We start from the raw sequence: 17,345 nt of genomic DNA on the forward strand, positions 1-17,345 counted from the left end.
GAATGCCTCTATCCAACAGATGTCCTCATGAGGACATAACAGAAAGATCAGCATTTCAAAAATGTATTTTACATGCATAATTTGTCTTGTCTAAAATCTGCTCTTTGACGCTTCAGCCACCATGACATGTTCTGACTGTGGAATTCTCTGGCTTCTCTTGCCACATCAAATTGTGAGAGTGCAAGTTGTGATTGATCAGGCTTCAATGTGCAATCTGACATCTCTCATTTCCAAGCCAAGCCATGCCAGTATCAGGATCACCTAATCTGACATAGTAAGCGTTTTGAAATGCCTGATCCCACCATTACAGTAGTTTTATTACTCCTTGTCTCAGTATTTTTTTCCCAAAGTTTCTGAAGCAGTCAGTGATGGGAAGGGAGCAAGTTTGTTTCTGTAACCCATCTGGTTTGGATCTATATGTTCCAATATTTATTATAATAATTTGGAACTGTCTCTTATTTAGATATCATGATACAGTATCTGATAGATTTGCACAAATATTAGTGAAACCACAATATGGTTAAGTGCAATATGCCAAATGCAGAAGCTGCAATTTTTTGAGAAGTAAATTGTGTGACACAACAGCATCATAATGAAGTAGTGCAGGGCTGCCGAGATCCCTTGGCCTACAAATCTTGTTCTCCAGATGTAAGAGAACGTGTGTTTGGTAAAGACCTCAAAAGGTTTAACATTATCATGATTTTAATAATCATAATATGATGTTTTTACAATATCGTGCAGTACTAGTATCTGAACACAGTCTTGATTAATTGAGAATTTGATTCTTTGGTGTCTACATCCAGATTTTAAGACAATTTTTAAGAAAAGCAGGTTCTGGTTTGAGAATGCTCTCGAAACTATCTACAAGAAACATTCTCAAAATGTACAGTTTTATGATAAAAGTAGACAGATGCGGACATCGCACAAGCATCAGTTACTCATGCTTAGAGGTTAGCCAAGCCAGACAAACCAAACTGGCATGAGGATCACTTTCTGCAATGCATTTCTGTTTAGTGAAAGCACCAGAGCAGATCATTGGCAGTACAGGTGTGATTACACTTTAGCTGGGTCCATGGGACTAAGACATTCTTTCGGGGTGCTATAAATCCAATTAATATTTTCTAGACAGCTTTTTTAGTTATGGTCAACTGCTGCTGCTCAATGAACATGGAAAACCATGTTCTGAAACCACAATCCTTTCCCATCATAAACTAGGGGAGACCTCAGTCATAACCCTGTCAAACACAACAGTACCCTCCTCTTCAGAGCTCCAGGGTTACCAAGCCAAGGGTGTAATAATGGTACTAATACTGCCCCTCTTCTTGTTCCAGACAATTACATCTACATTGCATCATCTGCTGGAAATTTTACAGGAAGGCCTTGAAGGTCCTCAGAAGACTTCATCTTGTACAAAAACACACTAAGGATAGGGCCAGGGTGAGCTGTCAGATTTACAATCATGCCATCAAAAACATGTCTTTAGGAGTGAGATGAGGAAAAGTGTTGAACTGCTGAAATACATGTTGCGACATTTCCAGCTGGCCAATATAACACTAAGTAACAGCAACAAAGTCTTTCAGAATTAATAATAGAACCTCCTAGTTTAATTGAAGAAATGTTGCTTGTATACAACATGTGCAGTCAACAAACTTAATGTCTTCACTTTTATGTAAGTATCCTGTCTTATTAAACCACAAACCCAGTGTTTTGATAAAGTGTTTATCCTGACCAAAGGCCTGACCACAAAATCCTGAAGGAAAACTGACAAATGTCTGAGGTTTTTTTCTGGTTGCCCACAACCAACAAGAAAAAAAAACTACTTCCTCGCAGTGGCTCAGGCTGACAAAAGGCAACTAACTGCTACAGTCACAAAGCAATGATTCCCCCACTGCACAGGTGCTCAGTTTATCTGAAGTGTATTACCTATCCTATCCCATCCTATCAAAACAAAAGAAAACCTCTGCCAAAACTGTAGCTCTTGCCACCAGTGTCCACATTCAGGTTATGCTCAATAAGGTATCAAAAGTAAAGCAATTTCCCAGTTGGTGTTATTTGCTGAGAGGAAATTGGGCTAGAGTTCATGTTTCGTATCTGCTGCCAGTGGGAGAGTTATCCAATCCAGGGTTGCCTGCAGAAGTCAGAAGTCTCCTCAGGCAGCCACAACATCACATTAAATTGATTCTCTTCCCCCTGGCCACTTGTCAGGTTTGACTCAGCTGTTGAGTTTGCTGATGCGGGGATACAGGTCAATGTTCAAATGGAAAGACAATACTTTTTATTGAGAGCTGGGTTCTAAGAGTTGATTTGTGAGCAGGGACTAAAACATTTGTGGCCCCAGTCTATAGAAGTAGACCATACATCTATAAAAAAAAAAACTGTTTTATGCAGTATCAGTCCATTTGAAAATATTCCAATAGTTTGGCATGATTACATACATATATTGATGGGAGAGGCATTTTACATGATACTTCGGAGAGGAAATCAGAGCAGAAAACTACTACATTATTAAAAAGGGAGCCAAAAAGAAACTTGTACAGCTGTGATGAATTACGAAAATAAAACATAATAGAACTGACTAGTTAAAAACTGTATCTCTTTACCAGAGAAAGCTCTAGGTTTGCCAGACAAACCACATACAAAACTTACCAGCATTTCACTGTTTCACTGCAGTTAATTACAGCTTCTGCTTGCCAGATACATACTTCTAACCACCATGATTTTCCATTAAAACTACTGCCTTCAGCTTTCCCACATTGCCAAGTATCATTCAGTTTTTATGGGTACCACGTCACTGAACAACGAGGGAAGTAGCTGTTTTGGGGAAAGCAAATGACTTCTTACCAGGACTACTTGTGCTAAATCAACAGAACAACTCAGCTGATTATCCAGTTCCAATCTAGTGGAAGAGGCTTGACTATTGATAGAGACTGAGCTTTGCTGTTTAAAAAATAAAACCAGACTACCCTTTGTTCTATTAAATGGCGTTGTTTCTAAATCCCATTGTTTGGTAGTGCTGCCATGACTCAGGGCTCTCTGACTGCAAGGCAATGGCAATAAATAAGGTCTGACTCTGTGGGAGGTTCTGTTTTTCTCTACACTTAAGAGGCCATTTAAAAAGTGATAAAAAAAAGTATGTGGTTGGACTGGATCTCTTGATCCTCTTGATCCCAATAAAGTAGCCATCTTAGTTTTGTTGTTTGTTAATCTAAATGTCTGACCAAATTACACACGATAACCAGACATTTCCAGTAAAGTGTAATAAAAACACCAGGACGGTTTTCTGAAGCCAAATAGGTGATGAACCAAGTCTCAAATTTGAAAGCTTTTTGGAAAATGGATATATTTTTCTTTCTACTCTAGTCAAAAGAGGCTGCTGAAAGCTTTAGGGGCCTGAGCGCCAGACTGGTGTTACCTGAGGGATGGACTGATGACAGCATTGTTCAACCAAAGCCTGAAAAAGAAGAAGAAAAGCTCTCTGCACTCACCTACAGTAATATTTAAAGGTTTCAGCCACTAGAAATCCTACAACCTCAAATGCTACTATAGCTTTAGTAAATACTTTAATGACGCAAACAGATTTTCAGAGGTCCCCAGTTTACACTTAATACTGGTTGTTCAAAATCATCCTAGTCTTAATCTTAAACTGTATAGGTACCTGTGCAGCATAATTTCGTGATGCACCCACAGTCCAAGTCAGGTGATGTAGTATGCAGAGGAGACTGCTGTTTGTGTCCCCTGTGAAACCAAAAGTGAGTAACAAACATACGTATTGCAACTTAAGATATTCTCCTAAACCTTAGCTTAAACCCAATGAAGTATTTTTCTGTGCCTGAACGTAACCAAACTGTGACTGTTTCACAACTTTAATCATGCAAGCTTTATTTTAAAAGTCTAACTAGACCTTGTTGATGAATTATTGTTAACTTGACTGCTTTCAAGACATATTTCCAAGCACATTTGTTGTCTTGAGATTTCTAACATAAACTTTAATCTGCCAGATGACAAAAGCATTAAAGAAGGTTCACCCAATCAACAAGTGTTTGAGAAAACAATGTCAGTCTGAAGGTATCAATTGCATTGTATTGCCTGACTTCACATTTAGCTACAAAAGTATGTGAGAATAATCCACAAAGCTTTGAGGTTAAGTAAACTGATCTTAAAGTAATCAACATGGCTGATTACTGTTGCACTCATTTCCTTGTCAAATGTAATACACAAACCTGGTTCTCATTTTAAACTGGGTAACAACCAAATGTGAAACTTTTATTAAGAAAAAACTCCAACATAATTTTACCTAAAGATAATAATACAGTTTATGATGAGAAGACACTTATATATATTTTTGTTATCTCTTTAATTTGATTTTTAAATCAAATTTTGAGTATTGTGTGTTATTTTATTGTACAGCGAGCTGAAGTGAAGTCAAGCGATGGCAAGGAGAGAGCAAGAAATGCAAGAACCTCCCAAAACACTTTCTCATAAACATTGATGCTTTTGGATGAATATTTAGGATTCCTTTGGGAAACTCTTGTGAGCTGCTGAGCGACGTCAACAACTTAGGACACGTCATGACCTTATGATGTTGGATTTCAGAAAGAAAGCATTCCATATTCCAACACATATCAACCAGAGCCATATGAAACAAATCTATCTGATCTGAAGTAGTACACCACTTCAGAGTTTAACAAGTGAGGAAACCAGTCATTAGATGTTTGACTTGATTTCTGTGACCACACAAACTTGAGGTTATGTTTGCAGCCTTGTTGAATTCAGCTTTACCAGCTTGCAAAACGTTTATTGAATCTGAATTTTTATGCAATGTCTAGCAGCAAATCCGTATGTGCTTAGATACCAAGCAAAGACAGCAGCAAACAACAAATTACAACAGTCAAGACTGCTGCAAATGGCGTTAACTCGAAATTAAAAAGCAACAAATCGACTCAATTCAATGAACGTAGATGATGGAGACAAAATGTGTACTATGCTCACAATTAAAGAAGTTATATCTTCTACCTTTAGTAGTCTATGCTTTTTAACTGTAAGAGAAGGGCAAAATGTAGGGAATGACAGTGGGGAATAATAAAAAAAAAGCACATTTACCACCACTGAGGGGTTTTCTTTGTTCTTTTTGGGTGCCACATACTTTTGGAGTGGTGGAAGGGAAAGAGTCTACCACATGCACAAACATATTAACTGGTAGTGCTAATGAGAGGCCAAAGCAGAAACAGCAGCAACGAGCTAACCGCAAACCAAGGTGAGAAATTGCCCTTTTAATTTTCACAGCTATTATTTCCTGTATGAATTTCCAGGATAAAATAAACACAAAGCAGAATAAAATCACTAAGGTTTTTTAGAGCTGTAGGAGGTTACAAGCAACAAACGTGAATTGCTTTGGTACAAGCATCACATCAGACAATGAAGCACCAATAAATGCAATAAAAAAGAGAGAGTACCTAAAATAGAAAGAGGATAAGATAAGGAGATGAAGCCAGATGTTTGTTGATGTTTACTCTCCAGTGGTGGTGAGACAATAAGGTAAACTGAGACCAAACCATTAATTAGATTTGTGGTGGGATTTTCAGGAAGTGAGTTGACAGTGTGCTCAAAAACAACGCAGCTGCAGACCAGCTGAGCGCACACACACAGAGATACACATGCCACAAAACCACCATCAACACCACCACTAATCCCACCTCCCACTGGGAAACAATCAGGACCCTCACTACAGATACTCCTCAGGGAATAATTCTCTCACTCTATTGCTACAAGCTATCATCATATTGATCTCTCCCTTTATTAAGCTTCAAACTGCCAAGGATAAACGCCCATCTCTTAGCAATTGCAATGAAGTTCACCAGAAAAGCTTACATCATACAACTGACCTCATAACCGAAATCAAGCAGGTTTTCCGATTAGGAAAAAGGTTTTAACAAAAGATACAAAGGTCTGATTTTCTCTGGTGGAGGGTTTAAACTTTAAACTTTCTTTGAAGTCTGCTTATCGGTTTGCTGCAGACCAGAAGTCATCAATCAGTTAGACAGGAGACCAAACTACAGCCATAAAAAAGGTTCAAGGTTGTGACAATACGCCTCTGACACTGCTGAGCTGTGACCTGGTGTAACCTTGAGGCAGTCAAGTGTGAGCACAAATGCATTATTTTCAGCCAGTTTTGTTGAAAATTACTTAAAAAAACAATTACCTAGATAAACCTGCCTGCCATTACACTATAAAGTCAAAAATACATGAACACCCCTTCCCACATCCTAATGCTCTTGTGCCTGAATGGGGGGAAATTATTGCAACCAGCCTCCACAATCTTGTGGATAGCCGAACCAGTGTGGAGGCACATTAAAACCTATGATTTTTTAGTCAAATGCTCTACAGTTACATGGGTGTAATGCTTAGATGTCCACATACGTTTGGCAATGTAATGCCATATAGACAGAGGGCTGGGGATTATACACAGAATTTGAATTAAAGCTAAAAAGCTGGTGTCAGTGTGTGACCATTGTCAAATGATTAAGTAAACTTCTGATAAAGAGTATCTGAGTTCAAATAGTGTTACCTTTAGTCATGTAGCAATAAGCCTATACAGAGAGCAAAACATCCTCGTCTTTGACACTAACATCCGGGTTTAGAGGCAACAGACTGATCAAACAAGCAGAGATCAGTGAGCAAAGGAGGATAAAGGTGAGATTTCAGTGAAAAAAGGAAATAGGAAGCCTTCATAAATCTGTTCCCACCAAAGACTGCTCTGTCATTAGGAGTCCTCCTTCAGGGCAAATGCAGACACACAAGTAGAAATGTGCTGCACACGCATGCATCTGCATACATACCCCATAATATGTACACATATTATTTGGAAAACATACAGAATTCTAATTTAACGAGGACTGGGGGAAATTAGGGACACTGTAATCATGCATGCATGTTTTTAGAGCCACACACAGCTGCTCTGCACTCCATGACCTCATTAGAGACTCAGATCCTCCGTTACTGTATGACAGGACATGTCCTCTCTCTCTGTGGTCTCCACACAGCTGAACAGACACCTGCTTGTTTCAACTCTATCTTTCCGCCCTGACAGACACTTTCCAGACTGTTATAAATTCCATGTTTTCACCCATTGGGCTTCTGTGGTGCAAAAGCCAGGAAGCTGGCCGCTCCCAGAAAAACAAACAGGCCAATTCAGACCACTTTACATTATCATAAATTGAAGTTTTGATGCACCTCTAATCCCCTCTGACGGCAAACACACTGTATGAGCAACTATTTCCTACAGGAATGCAGGAAGACTCATGTGTCACATTTAATTCAGTACTATGTCCCCACAGTACACAGTATGTACTGTGGTTCAGTCTCAACCATGCCCTTTACAGCTGTAACCGTGTTTATGTGCTGCAATGCTCCAACACTCAGGATGAAAAGAAAATTCCTCTCTGTAGCTGAGTCACATTTACAGTTGCACTCTGTCAGACCTTCAACAGCCACAGTCTTTTATTGGCTATTGAACAGCTCTACATAAGCAACTGGCAGTAAGGAGCCTTGCTCAAGGGGACTTTATTAGTGAATGTTGAGGGGGATAGAAAGTGTTTCTCTTTCATTTTTCCCAACCACTTTGATCGAGCTGGTCTGGAACTTATAATTTACTATATTCTATTTACAAGCCTGCTCCTTTAAGCTTTACTGTGTAAATGCCACTGTTAAAAACCCAATCACAACATCTGCTGCAGAGTTGAGCAACATATGACCTTGACCTATGACCTATGTGTGGATGCTCAATGTGGTGATCTGTTAAAGTCTGGCAGGACAGATGTACAAAAACATAAAGACAGACACTGATATCTGTATCACATTTTGGAATGAAAACTTTGCACAGAAAGACAGCATAAGCAAAAACAGCAGCAAGAAAGGAATCAATGTGCTGTTCCATTTGATCTGCATCGCTCCAACATTAAAACGAAGGCCAAGGAAAGAAAATAGTCGACCACATCAAACAAAGCGTTCGGGACATTTGGTGTTAAAAGCTCTTTGATGGCCAAAGCTTTGATTTCAATGACGGATGTTCAGATCGGATAAGGACGAATTAGCAAAGATATGTTATCTCAATAATTCAACTTTGTTAACAATACACCAGTAAAATTCCCCTCTAAAAGCACTTTTTATTAAAATAAATAAATAAATAAATCCATTATGATTTACGAAAAAGTATTTACAGATTTATCGCTGCTTTACTAAAAGAGGACCGACATTAACAAACTATATGAGTACAAAGGACGGAGGTCACACCTTTACCCTCCCATGCAGAATCCATCCTGTACTTAACACATCCTGTGTTTGTCCTCTGCCTTCATGCTTTGAAGAAAATCATTCATCTCATGCAATAGATTATCTGCGCTCACACTGCGTCCACGACTCAAAATAGTTGCTTGTTTTGTCCTGGACAAATTTAGCAATTCCTGTTTACTCTCCGGGATAATGCACATGTTTCTGGTTTGGGGTTTTGTCTTGGATTATTTGCAGATACAACCGTCGTGGCCCCGAGACTGTGCAGCAGCTTTCCTCAAAGTGTCATGTCAGCAGAATCCATAGTGACTTACATAATCTAACAGTGATCATTTACTGCTTTTACATTGTCTCCTGTTTCCTTTTGAAGGTTTTTCCATCAGTTTGTCATATTTCTTCATTAGAAAGAGACACATTTTGTTATATAGACACATAACAATATCATTAAATACCAAACTCATCACTGGGAGCAAGTCACAAAAACAAACTGCATCAATTATAAGTGAAAGAAATTAATTAGGAGCCAGACGAATAGGATAACAGCTGTCATATTGGACCAAATTTGGCAGTTGGTGGGAGTAAACAGGAATAATCAGGGAAACATGTGCGACACACACAACCTGCAGTACATCTTGAATCAGTTTGAGCTTGCTGACACATGAAAGTGTCAAGAGCCACACAAAGGGCTCATGTCACTCACCCAAAAACAAACGAAAGAAATATGAGAGAGGATAAAATTGTAAATCTGTTTAAAGTACGGAGAGTTGTGGCTTTGAATATCTCACGTTTTGAGGAGGTTATAACAAAGAGTCAACTGCATACTCCTAGGACATTTTATGTTTAACTTTTTTAGTTTTTACTGTTTTATGGCAAGAGATGTCAGGGCTTTTGTCTGTAGTAAATTGACTACAGATTGGAAATGGAAAATGGTTAAGCTATGCTCTAGCTTTGCTGATCCACCCAAGTCCAAAAATCCTGATCACCTGTGATTTATCTCGTCAAAGTATTCTTGAGCCAAATACTAAAAAAGGTCACTCACTGTACAAGATAATAGCATCAGCATAATAATCAAAACTGTGTGTAGAATATATATATATCCAACATTCAATTACTTTTCATGCGAGCATCTGCTAAATGTCTAAAATGAAAACATTATTACCTCATAATCGAGAAAGTAGTTTTCAGTCTGTAAAATGCATACATCCCAATTGGCCTGCAGAGTATAAACACATTTGAATGGTCAAAGAAGCCTCTGGCAACTTTTACCTAACTTTTAGTGAGTCATTGTGATCTCCTTTGGTTGTTTCTTTAATAGGTGACAGCTTTGGTGCTCAGTGTTGTGATTTATGCTCCTGCCTAGTATCATGTGTTTCAAACAAAACTGTAAAGACTTTCATGAACTGCATATAAAGTGACTCACTTGTGTGTTACATCATGTGGTGGATGGAAACAAACTGGACATTCATTTTTAGGAAAATGCCAGAGACTTTAAAAGTCTCTAGTGCTGTGTGTGTTTTACTTGCTCATTCATGAAATCATTGTTGGACAGAGCTGGGAATTGTACTGTGCTCGAGTTGAAATTTCACTTCTAATCAAACCCTGACATGTTACCTCTGTACAGGACTGATGTCCAGATGACCTACAACACAACAAACTGAAGCCAACCCAGGGTCTTGTTAAGTTAGAATCAAAACCAAATGTACGTGAAAGGATTTACACATCACTTCCTTAAACTTGGTGACATATTACTTCTGTTGACAGATCAATAATGAAGAGATCTCCACATTTTAATGCCATCTATGTTCAGCTTTCAGGTACAGCTCTGGTCCGTCTCCATTTCCCAGTTGTGTTTTACAGTCTCTTTCTATATTTTTGTATAACTGCCACTACACTTATGTGTCAGTTTTCGCCCCAGCTTTTGTTTGGACACAGGAGAGAAACCCTCTTTGTCTAGCAGGCTTAGAAATCTGACTTCTTTCCCTAATGGTTTCCAGAATTTGGAAACAAAAATGTTTCCAGTGTTTCACTGCAGCAGCCAAGCATACGCTTCTGAATTCAATTCCAATACCAGTATTGGAAATGCTTCCCATACAGTCTTACAGCCCTGCCACCTACCGTTCTGCATTTTCTTCTTCAGGATGGCGAAGTCATGACTCAACCTACTCTGACTCTGACTCTGGCTTACCTTGATCATCTTACCCTAACCAATCTTGGCCTTCAGAATTGGCACCGGGAAAGAAAAATGTTATCGGACCACCTCTATTAAAAATCCAGACAAACACAAGGACAGTTTTAGTATTTATGATATGAATCTTAAAATGGCTGTAAACACTTTAAAAAACAAAAAAATGTGTTAATCAATTGACACTCACGCCCATGGAGTGAGTCAGTGTTTTATGATCAATTTCTCCATGTAGAGTAAAAAGCTCACATCAATAAATTGACAGAAATGCTTTTTCAGTAGGCAAACTACTTTGACTAAGTCGACAAGTAAATCAGCGTCTTCCTCCTCACTGCAAAAGACCAAAGTCTTTATTATGCTGCCATGGAGTTTCCTCTCAGTATAATAAAAGTCCCCTAAACCTGTACTTAATTTTTGGTTTGGTTCAGGACCAGTGGTGATGTAAAGGTTGGTCACGTAGGCTTGTTTCTGACAGGAGGATCATGATCCCGCCCTATATTAAGCCCCACAAGATTGAAAAACTAGAGGAGGGGGAGGAGAAGTTAAAGAAAAAGGGCAAACATACCCAGTTGACCTTCCCTTAACAAACAAAAGATAAAAAGAAGAAACTAATGAGTCCTGCCTTTGATAGTAGTCCAGACTCTGTTGAACTTTAAAGTCAGATAAAACAGTGAGTGTCAGTTTTTCAAAATGCACTCTGTTTTGGAAGTAAACCTTTCAAATGAACTTGAAGCCCAGCTATGACTCAAGAGTGAAATGTTTGGATTCAAAGAAGCTTCAAGTCAAATGTTTTCCATGTATCAATCTGTTTAAATCATAGTTCACCCCGTTTATGATTCTCTGTTGGTAATATCTACCAACACCCTTCATACACTTCATAAGATCTCTAAGGACTTGCATCATAATCATCTTCATCAATCACATTGTCACCCTTGTCCTCATTATCATTATCCTCCTCATCGCCCCAATGTAATCATCTTAAGCGCATTCTCTGAGACTCACATCATCAGCCACATCATCTTCTTCATTATCCCTAATAGCCAACTATGTCTCAGGCATCCACATTGTCCCATTAAGATAATTAAAAACATTATTATTTGTGAATAATTATCATGTGTACAGCAGATGGAGAACAACATGAGTGAGTTGCATGTTTGCCTGCGTGTGTTCTTTGTGTGGGTGTGGTATAGAGGCATATATGCAAGCATGTGCATGCACAACAAGCACATCATCACTCCAGGCTAAAGATGTTTTATTGTATACTGGGTTTGTTAACATGTTACTAATTAGTATAAATGAAAAGCGGCTTATACCCAGAGTATGCTTTTTTGATTCTTCTGTAGAATGAAAAACATGACTAACCTATAGCAAAACAACTGCTTTTTTGTTGGTTTGTTGACTTGTTTCTGTAGTTTTAAACCATATGTTAAGGATCTAATGCCTAACATTTAGGAGGATCTACTGGGAGAAATTGAATCCATATTTTCATTAGTGTATAATCACTTACAAAATACGAATTGTTGTGTTTTTGTTACCTTTGAATGAGCCGAGAGAGCAGGTCTTCTTATACAGAGTCTGCCATGTTGAACTGCCATGTTTCTACAGTGGCCCAGAATGGACAAACCTGGCTCAGGAAAGGGCCTTTTGTGTTTTTCAGGGCCACCGTAGTTTCTCCTAATTGGAAGGCTGATGTGTATTCATATGGTTGCAATCTGCAGTTTCAACACTAGATGCCACTGAATCCTATACACAAATATTCCACTGCAATGAGTACATATATTTGTTCACCCATTTGTTTGCTTACGTACTAATTGATTTATTGCCTCTTTCTTTCATTTACTCATTAAATGTCTTTTTATATGTAGTTTTCTGCTTCATCCATTCATGTAATCATTTACTCAATGTAGCCATTAATCCTTTAAATCGGCTCATTCATTAATTCACAGAAAAGAAGAAGAAGAATAGCAATTAATTTGCAGCTTACCCAGTCCAGACTGCAAAACTCACAGGAAGAGTAGTTATATGTTAAAGCAACAGATGAACATACATGTAATACAAAAAATCAACAAGCAGCAGTACAAAAAATAAAAAATAAAATAAAATACCTAATTCCTGATTAATTAACAGTTTTCAAACTAATTAATTAGTCAAGTTTCCTATTATGTTAAGGTTTTTTCAGGTATACAACCAGGTCTAAAACCATTACCAGATCTAAAATTCAGACAGAACTGATCTTCCATTCATAGAAATGATTTTGTCCTGCCAGCTCTCACTGCTGCATCCACCTAAAAGCATTAGTACACATTAGTAACCTACACAGCTGGAAGAAGCAGCATCCACTATTTCACACTGAGAAAATGGATTATATCAGCTTCATTTTAACAATCGTGCATAGAAATGTGAATGTTGCCACGGCGACAGCTCTGTTTTCAAGAATATTTACAACATGCAGCCTGGAAATATTTGTCCCTAGTGCTCTCTCTCTCTGGCATGTGAGCCAGCATGCGCGTGCACACACACACTTCTTTTTTCCCCTTCTTGAAAAAGTGAATCATGGCAGAGGATTATGAATATGGCTAAAGCACAAACTGGCTGAGAGTGGAGCCTCTGGCTCAGCCAGTCACTGCAGAATCTACAGTGAAGGAAACTGGACCATGAAATCAAACTTTTCTTTACTCAGACATCAATCTCACTCCATCCACACTCCTGAGACACATCCATGGTCAAGTTCTGCTGTTTTCCAAACATCAATTTCTCCAACTTCTTTTGAGTCAAAACTGATTCCTACAAGATCATATTTCGATTCATCTCATAATTAGGAAGTGGATTTAATTGCAAAGCGGTTACACTATTTTAGCCACAAGCAGCCAAAGTGTTGTTTAATTCAAAATGTCAGACTGACAATTAAGCTCCGTGGGGCCACATTAGCTAAAGAGACCCCATAATTATTTGACTGGGCCCAGACAATGCTGCTTTTGTAACATGGAGGTCCTTGTGGTGATCATAGGTCAATATATCCACACACACTGACACACATAGCTGCAAATGTCAATCTGGATTCCAGCACACTGACGAAAGCAGTGATGGCATATTATCCCGTCTCCAGGCCAGAATGAAAACTAATGAAAAAAAATAAAATGAAGCTCTCAGACATAATTGACAATGACCTTCATCTTTGACAAGCACCTTCCAACATACACGTTCAAAAATCAGTAGCATTACATCATCTTTACTACCTTAATTATGCCGTGCTACTCATTGCACAGCCTGTCTGTCAATGTGCACTTTGAGGTTTTGCCCGTTTCCAATTGCAATGGAAAATCTGCAGTTTTTTTCAGCACTAATTGGGAACATGTTGAAGTGTCCTGATTGATCCATTCATCACAGGAAAAGAAAATCTAGATTTAAGCTGTGAAAACAGTCTGCAAAGACAGCAGCACACTGCACTGGGGCTCTGAGAAACATATCAGTCAAGATATAATTGAAACCATCATAGAGCACAGAAGCCAGCAGGTATCTCCCTCATAACCTCTGATGTCATGAAGTTCATCTAAAAGCGGAGAGTTTGGGGGAAGCCATGTTTCAATGTCCACACAGTTACCACCCTACTTGCAGTATAAACAGTGTTGTCTATAGTCATGTTGGACCCAGTCCAATCCAACATAAAGCGTCCCATGGGATTTACTGATCTTATCAAATGGGTTTAACGCAAATATGCCATCAATACACAGACTATAAATCCCTAAAGACATGGTCTTTACTACAAAGGCACTTAGATTATCATCTACAATGTGAGTAAAGAGCCAAAATGATTTGCAGTGAAAGAGGAATATTGCTCTAATATTGCTATAACAATATACTGTAGGGACTTAAAACGTGTCTGTGCTTCTAAATATTGAGTTAATAAAGAACCTGGCTTGCCTTTCTAAATGTTTTGTAAGCTACAACATCACTATTTCAACATTATTATTAGTTCATCATGCTCACCACAACATTCACTCATTCTCCCCTTAATAATATACCAATCTTGTTGTAATTATGCTGATTAAGCACATTTCTAAAAGTAATATCATCCTGAGCCTTAGTGTAATACATTTAGTACCAGAGCAGAACAGTTTTACTATTCATATTCAGCACATGACAACTCATGAGCCAGCAGAAAAAATAACAACACACTGTCCAGCAAAAAGAAAATCAACAGAAAGAGTACACATACCATCCAGCAGCTGATAGGCAGAGGAGCGACGGCAGCAGAACCAGAGAACTAGTAGAAATAATCCAAAGACCCAGGGAGGAATGCTGTATAAAGACAGAAGTGAAGAGTTGTGAAACTGACTAAATGCTGACTTAAAACAACTTCTTCATAGAAAAAAACAGTGCATTTCATTTACCGTGAAGTCATCTTCAATGATGGTAAGCTTAGATCCAAACTGAAGTTGTCCTGTTCATATGTGATAGCCCTGGTATGAGAGACAGAGATGGAGCCCACTCTGCCTCTCTCTCAGTTACTCCAAACTAAAAGCCTCTCACTCTCCTCCTCCTCTCTTGCTCTCACTCTCGCTCTCTCTCTCTCTCCCTCCAAGATCCCCAGTCAAACAAAGGCAGCTTCAGTGCATCAGACTCGAGGGGCCCTTGCAAAACTGAAACCCGACTCCCTGTGTTGCTCTACGGCCCACCGCTTTCTAATCCAGCCCTCCCCTCAGACATCACAACTCCAAATACAAATTAACACACTCCAGTTAAATCCTCCTCCCCCTGCTCCGCCTGCGTCTCCTCACAAGTGTGGTTTCTCTCACTTTCCCTGCACTTTAAAGCACTTTTCTTGTGTGACCTTGGGAGGAGATGCCTCAGGAGCAGCAGCATCAAATCCAAAACTTTCTTTAAAGTATGAGGACAAGAAGTTACCATTGGATCAAAGTAAATATTCAAACTGCTAAAATAAGAAAGCTCTTCTTATCTCTGGCATTACAAGAATGTGTTTTCTTTGTGTCAATGAAAACCACCATGAGACTCTAACAACCTCCAACTAAAAAAATGCCAATGCCAAGTCAAATCTGTCACTCATTAAATATTTATCAAAGAAATCAATTCAGTCAATGTAAGCCTTGCATTTTTAGTGGTTGTTCCAAATTATTTCTGATTTATTTTTTTTCTTATTCATCCATCAATGTTCTGGGGTTGTGGTGGCAGCAAGAAGCAAGCTAGATCAGGCTTCCCTCTACTCAAGAATGTCTGCTAGTTCCTTTTGGAGGATATTGAGGCATTCCGGCCAAATTGGTAATTTCATCCTAGTATGTTGTGGGTCTTTCCTGGGGTCTCCCGGTTGGACAGGTCCACAGAGAGGGATCCAGGAGGCAAGCTGATCAGATGCCAAAATCTCTGAACTGGCTCATTTAAAACGTGCATCGGTTCAACTCGAAGGCTCCTTCTAGATATCGAAGTTCCTAACGCTGTCCTTGAAGATGATCCCTAAATTAATTTCGGCTTGCTTAGTGATCTCATGCTTTTGGTCACTACCCAGATTCATGATGGGTTTGGACCATAGAAATTGGTAAGCTATGCCTTCAGGCTCACTTCAATCTTCAACAGGATAGTCCGGTGAAATGCTCAGATCATAGTCAATGCCACTCCAATCCACTTGTTCATCTCAAACTCAGGTAAGTTTTACCTGTTCCACATTAAAACAACCTAAGGTGCTTGACCTCACAACCAACTGAATGTGGGATGGTGGTCACAGTTGGATGCAACAAACCGAACATCGTCAGCAAAGAGATATAATCCTGAGACAAAAAAAAAGAAAAAGAAAAAATTATTTTTATTAGAAATTCAACACAACAATAGTAATGAATAAATGCACTTCTGAATAGGCTAAACTGTGTAAGGACATACCTAGATATTTTTCAGTCCAGTGTGTATCAGTCAGATTTAAAGTATGGTGAAGTTAAACATGTCGGCTGCTGATGATGCCATCACTGATTCATCCTCCACAATGTCTGGACTCAAGAGCACTGGTGCAGTGGTGCCAAATGGAATCTGCAAACAAACATCCACCAGTCTAGCTGCAGGAGCCAGTGTGGTAGAGGGGAGGACAGATAAAGATGTGTTCAGACCTTGTCTCTGACAGCTCAGACAGATAAGAGCCATCATGGCCTGTATGATGCTGTTAGAGAGGCTGCATCAGTGATAAGCCGTCTTCACTTTACAGACCTCGCACGCAGACTGACCAGTGCTGTTGTCAGGCGACATTCCTCCTAGAATTGTTGCAAGTCTGTCTAATGTTGTATGTAGCTAATGAGCCTTAAATATTTAAAGTCACCTAAAGTCAGACATTTGTCATAGCCTCATTTTCACAGCCTTAATATTGAGTTGGGATATAAAGAAGTGACAGTCATGGAGGATATGGCAACCTGTTTTGAAGGTTTATGGGATTTCTAGGTATTGAAATAGTTGACCTTCACTAGCCATGGGGGTGCTAAAATGTAAAATGTATTCTGTCCTTTCAGGAACCGTATATGTTTTTTTGGGAGGAATTCTGAGATCAAACAGAATCATGTTTTTTAAATCACAGAATCTCAGGTCTTGATGAGTGTGGAGAGGCATAGCTAAATCTCTATTTACAGCATAATATTTACAGTAGACAGCTTAAACTACAAAATCTCATTCAATTTGGTCTTATCAGACGCTGTTACACCAGTAACAAATAAGGGTTAGGTTAAGTGCTTCCTGAAGTAATCTGTTTAGTTCAAAGTCTTTACAGCGCAACATGGAAGGAAATAGATGCAGTCTGAGTGAGGAAATTCATACATTAGATGAATCAGCATTTTTGTTTCAAAAATCATACTTGAAGCACTTGGTGGAGGTGTAAAGAATGTATGAT

General features: G+C 38.9%; 1 protein-coding gene across 1 annotated transcript in view; it reads right to left on the reverse strand.

Annotated features, from left to right (window-relative positions):
* Positions 1-15,103, reverse strand: part of LOC118337694 (collagen alpha-1(XVIII) chain-like) — a 56,955-nt gene extending 41,852 nt beyond the window's left edge. Inside the window, exons 1-2 of the mRNA XM_035674830.1 lie at positions 14,860-15,103; positions 14,685-14,767 (exon numbers count right to left, since the gene is read on the reverse strand). Of these exons, the coding sequence (XP_035530723.1) occupies positions 14,685-14,767; positions 14,860-14,870 (94 nt within the window). The 5' untranslated portion in view covers positions 14,871-15,103. The remainder of the gene's footprint in view (positions 1-14,684; positions 14,768-14,859) is intronic.
* Between the last annotated feature and the right edge of the window lie 2,242 nt (positions 15,104-17,345).

Source organism: Morone saxatilis, unplaced genomic scaffold (assembly GCF_004916995.1).
Source record: "Morone saxatilis isolate NCDOM2014 unplaced genomic scaffold, NCSU_SB_2.0 Contig0, whole genome shotgun sequence".
Lineage (NCBI taxonomy): Eukaryota > Metazoa > Chordata > Actinopteri > Moronidae > Morone > Morone saxatilis.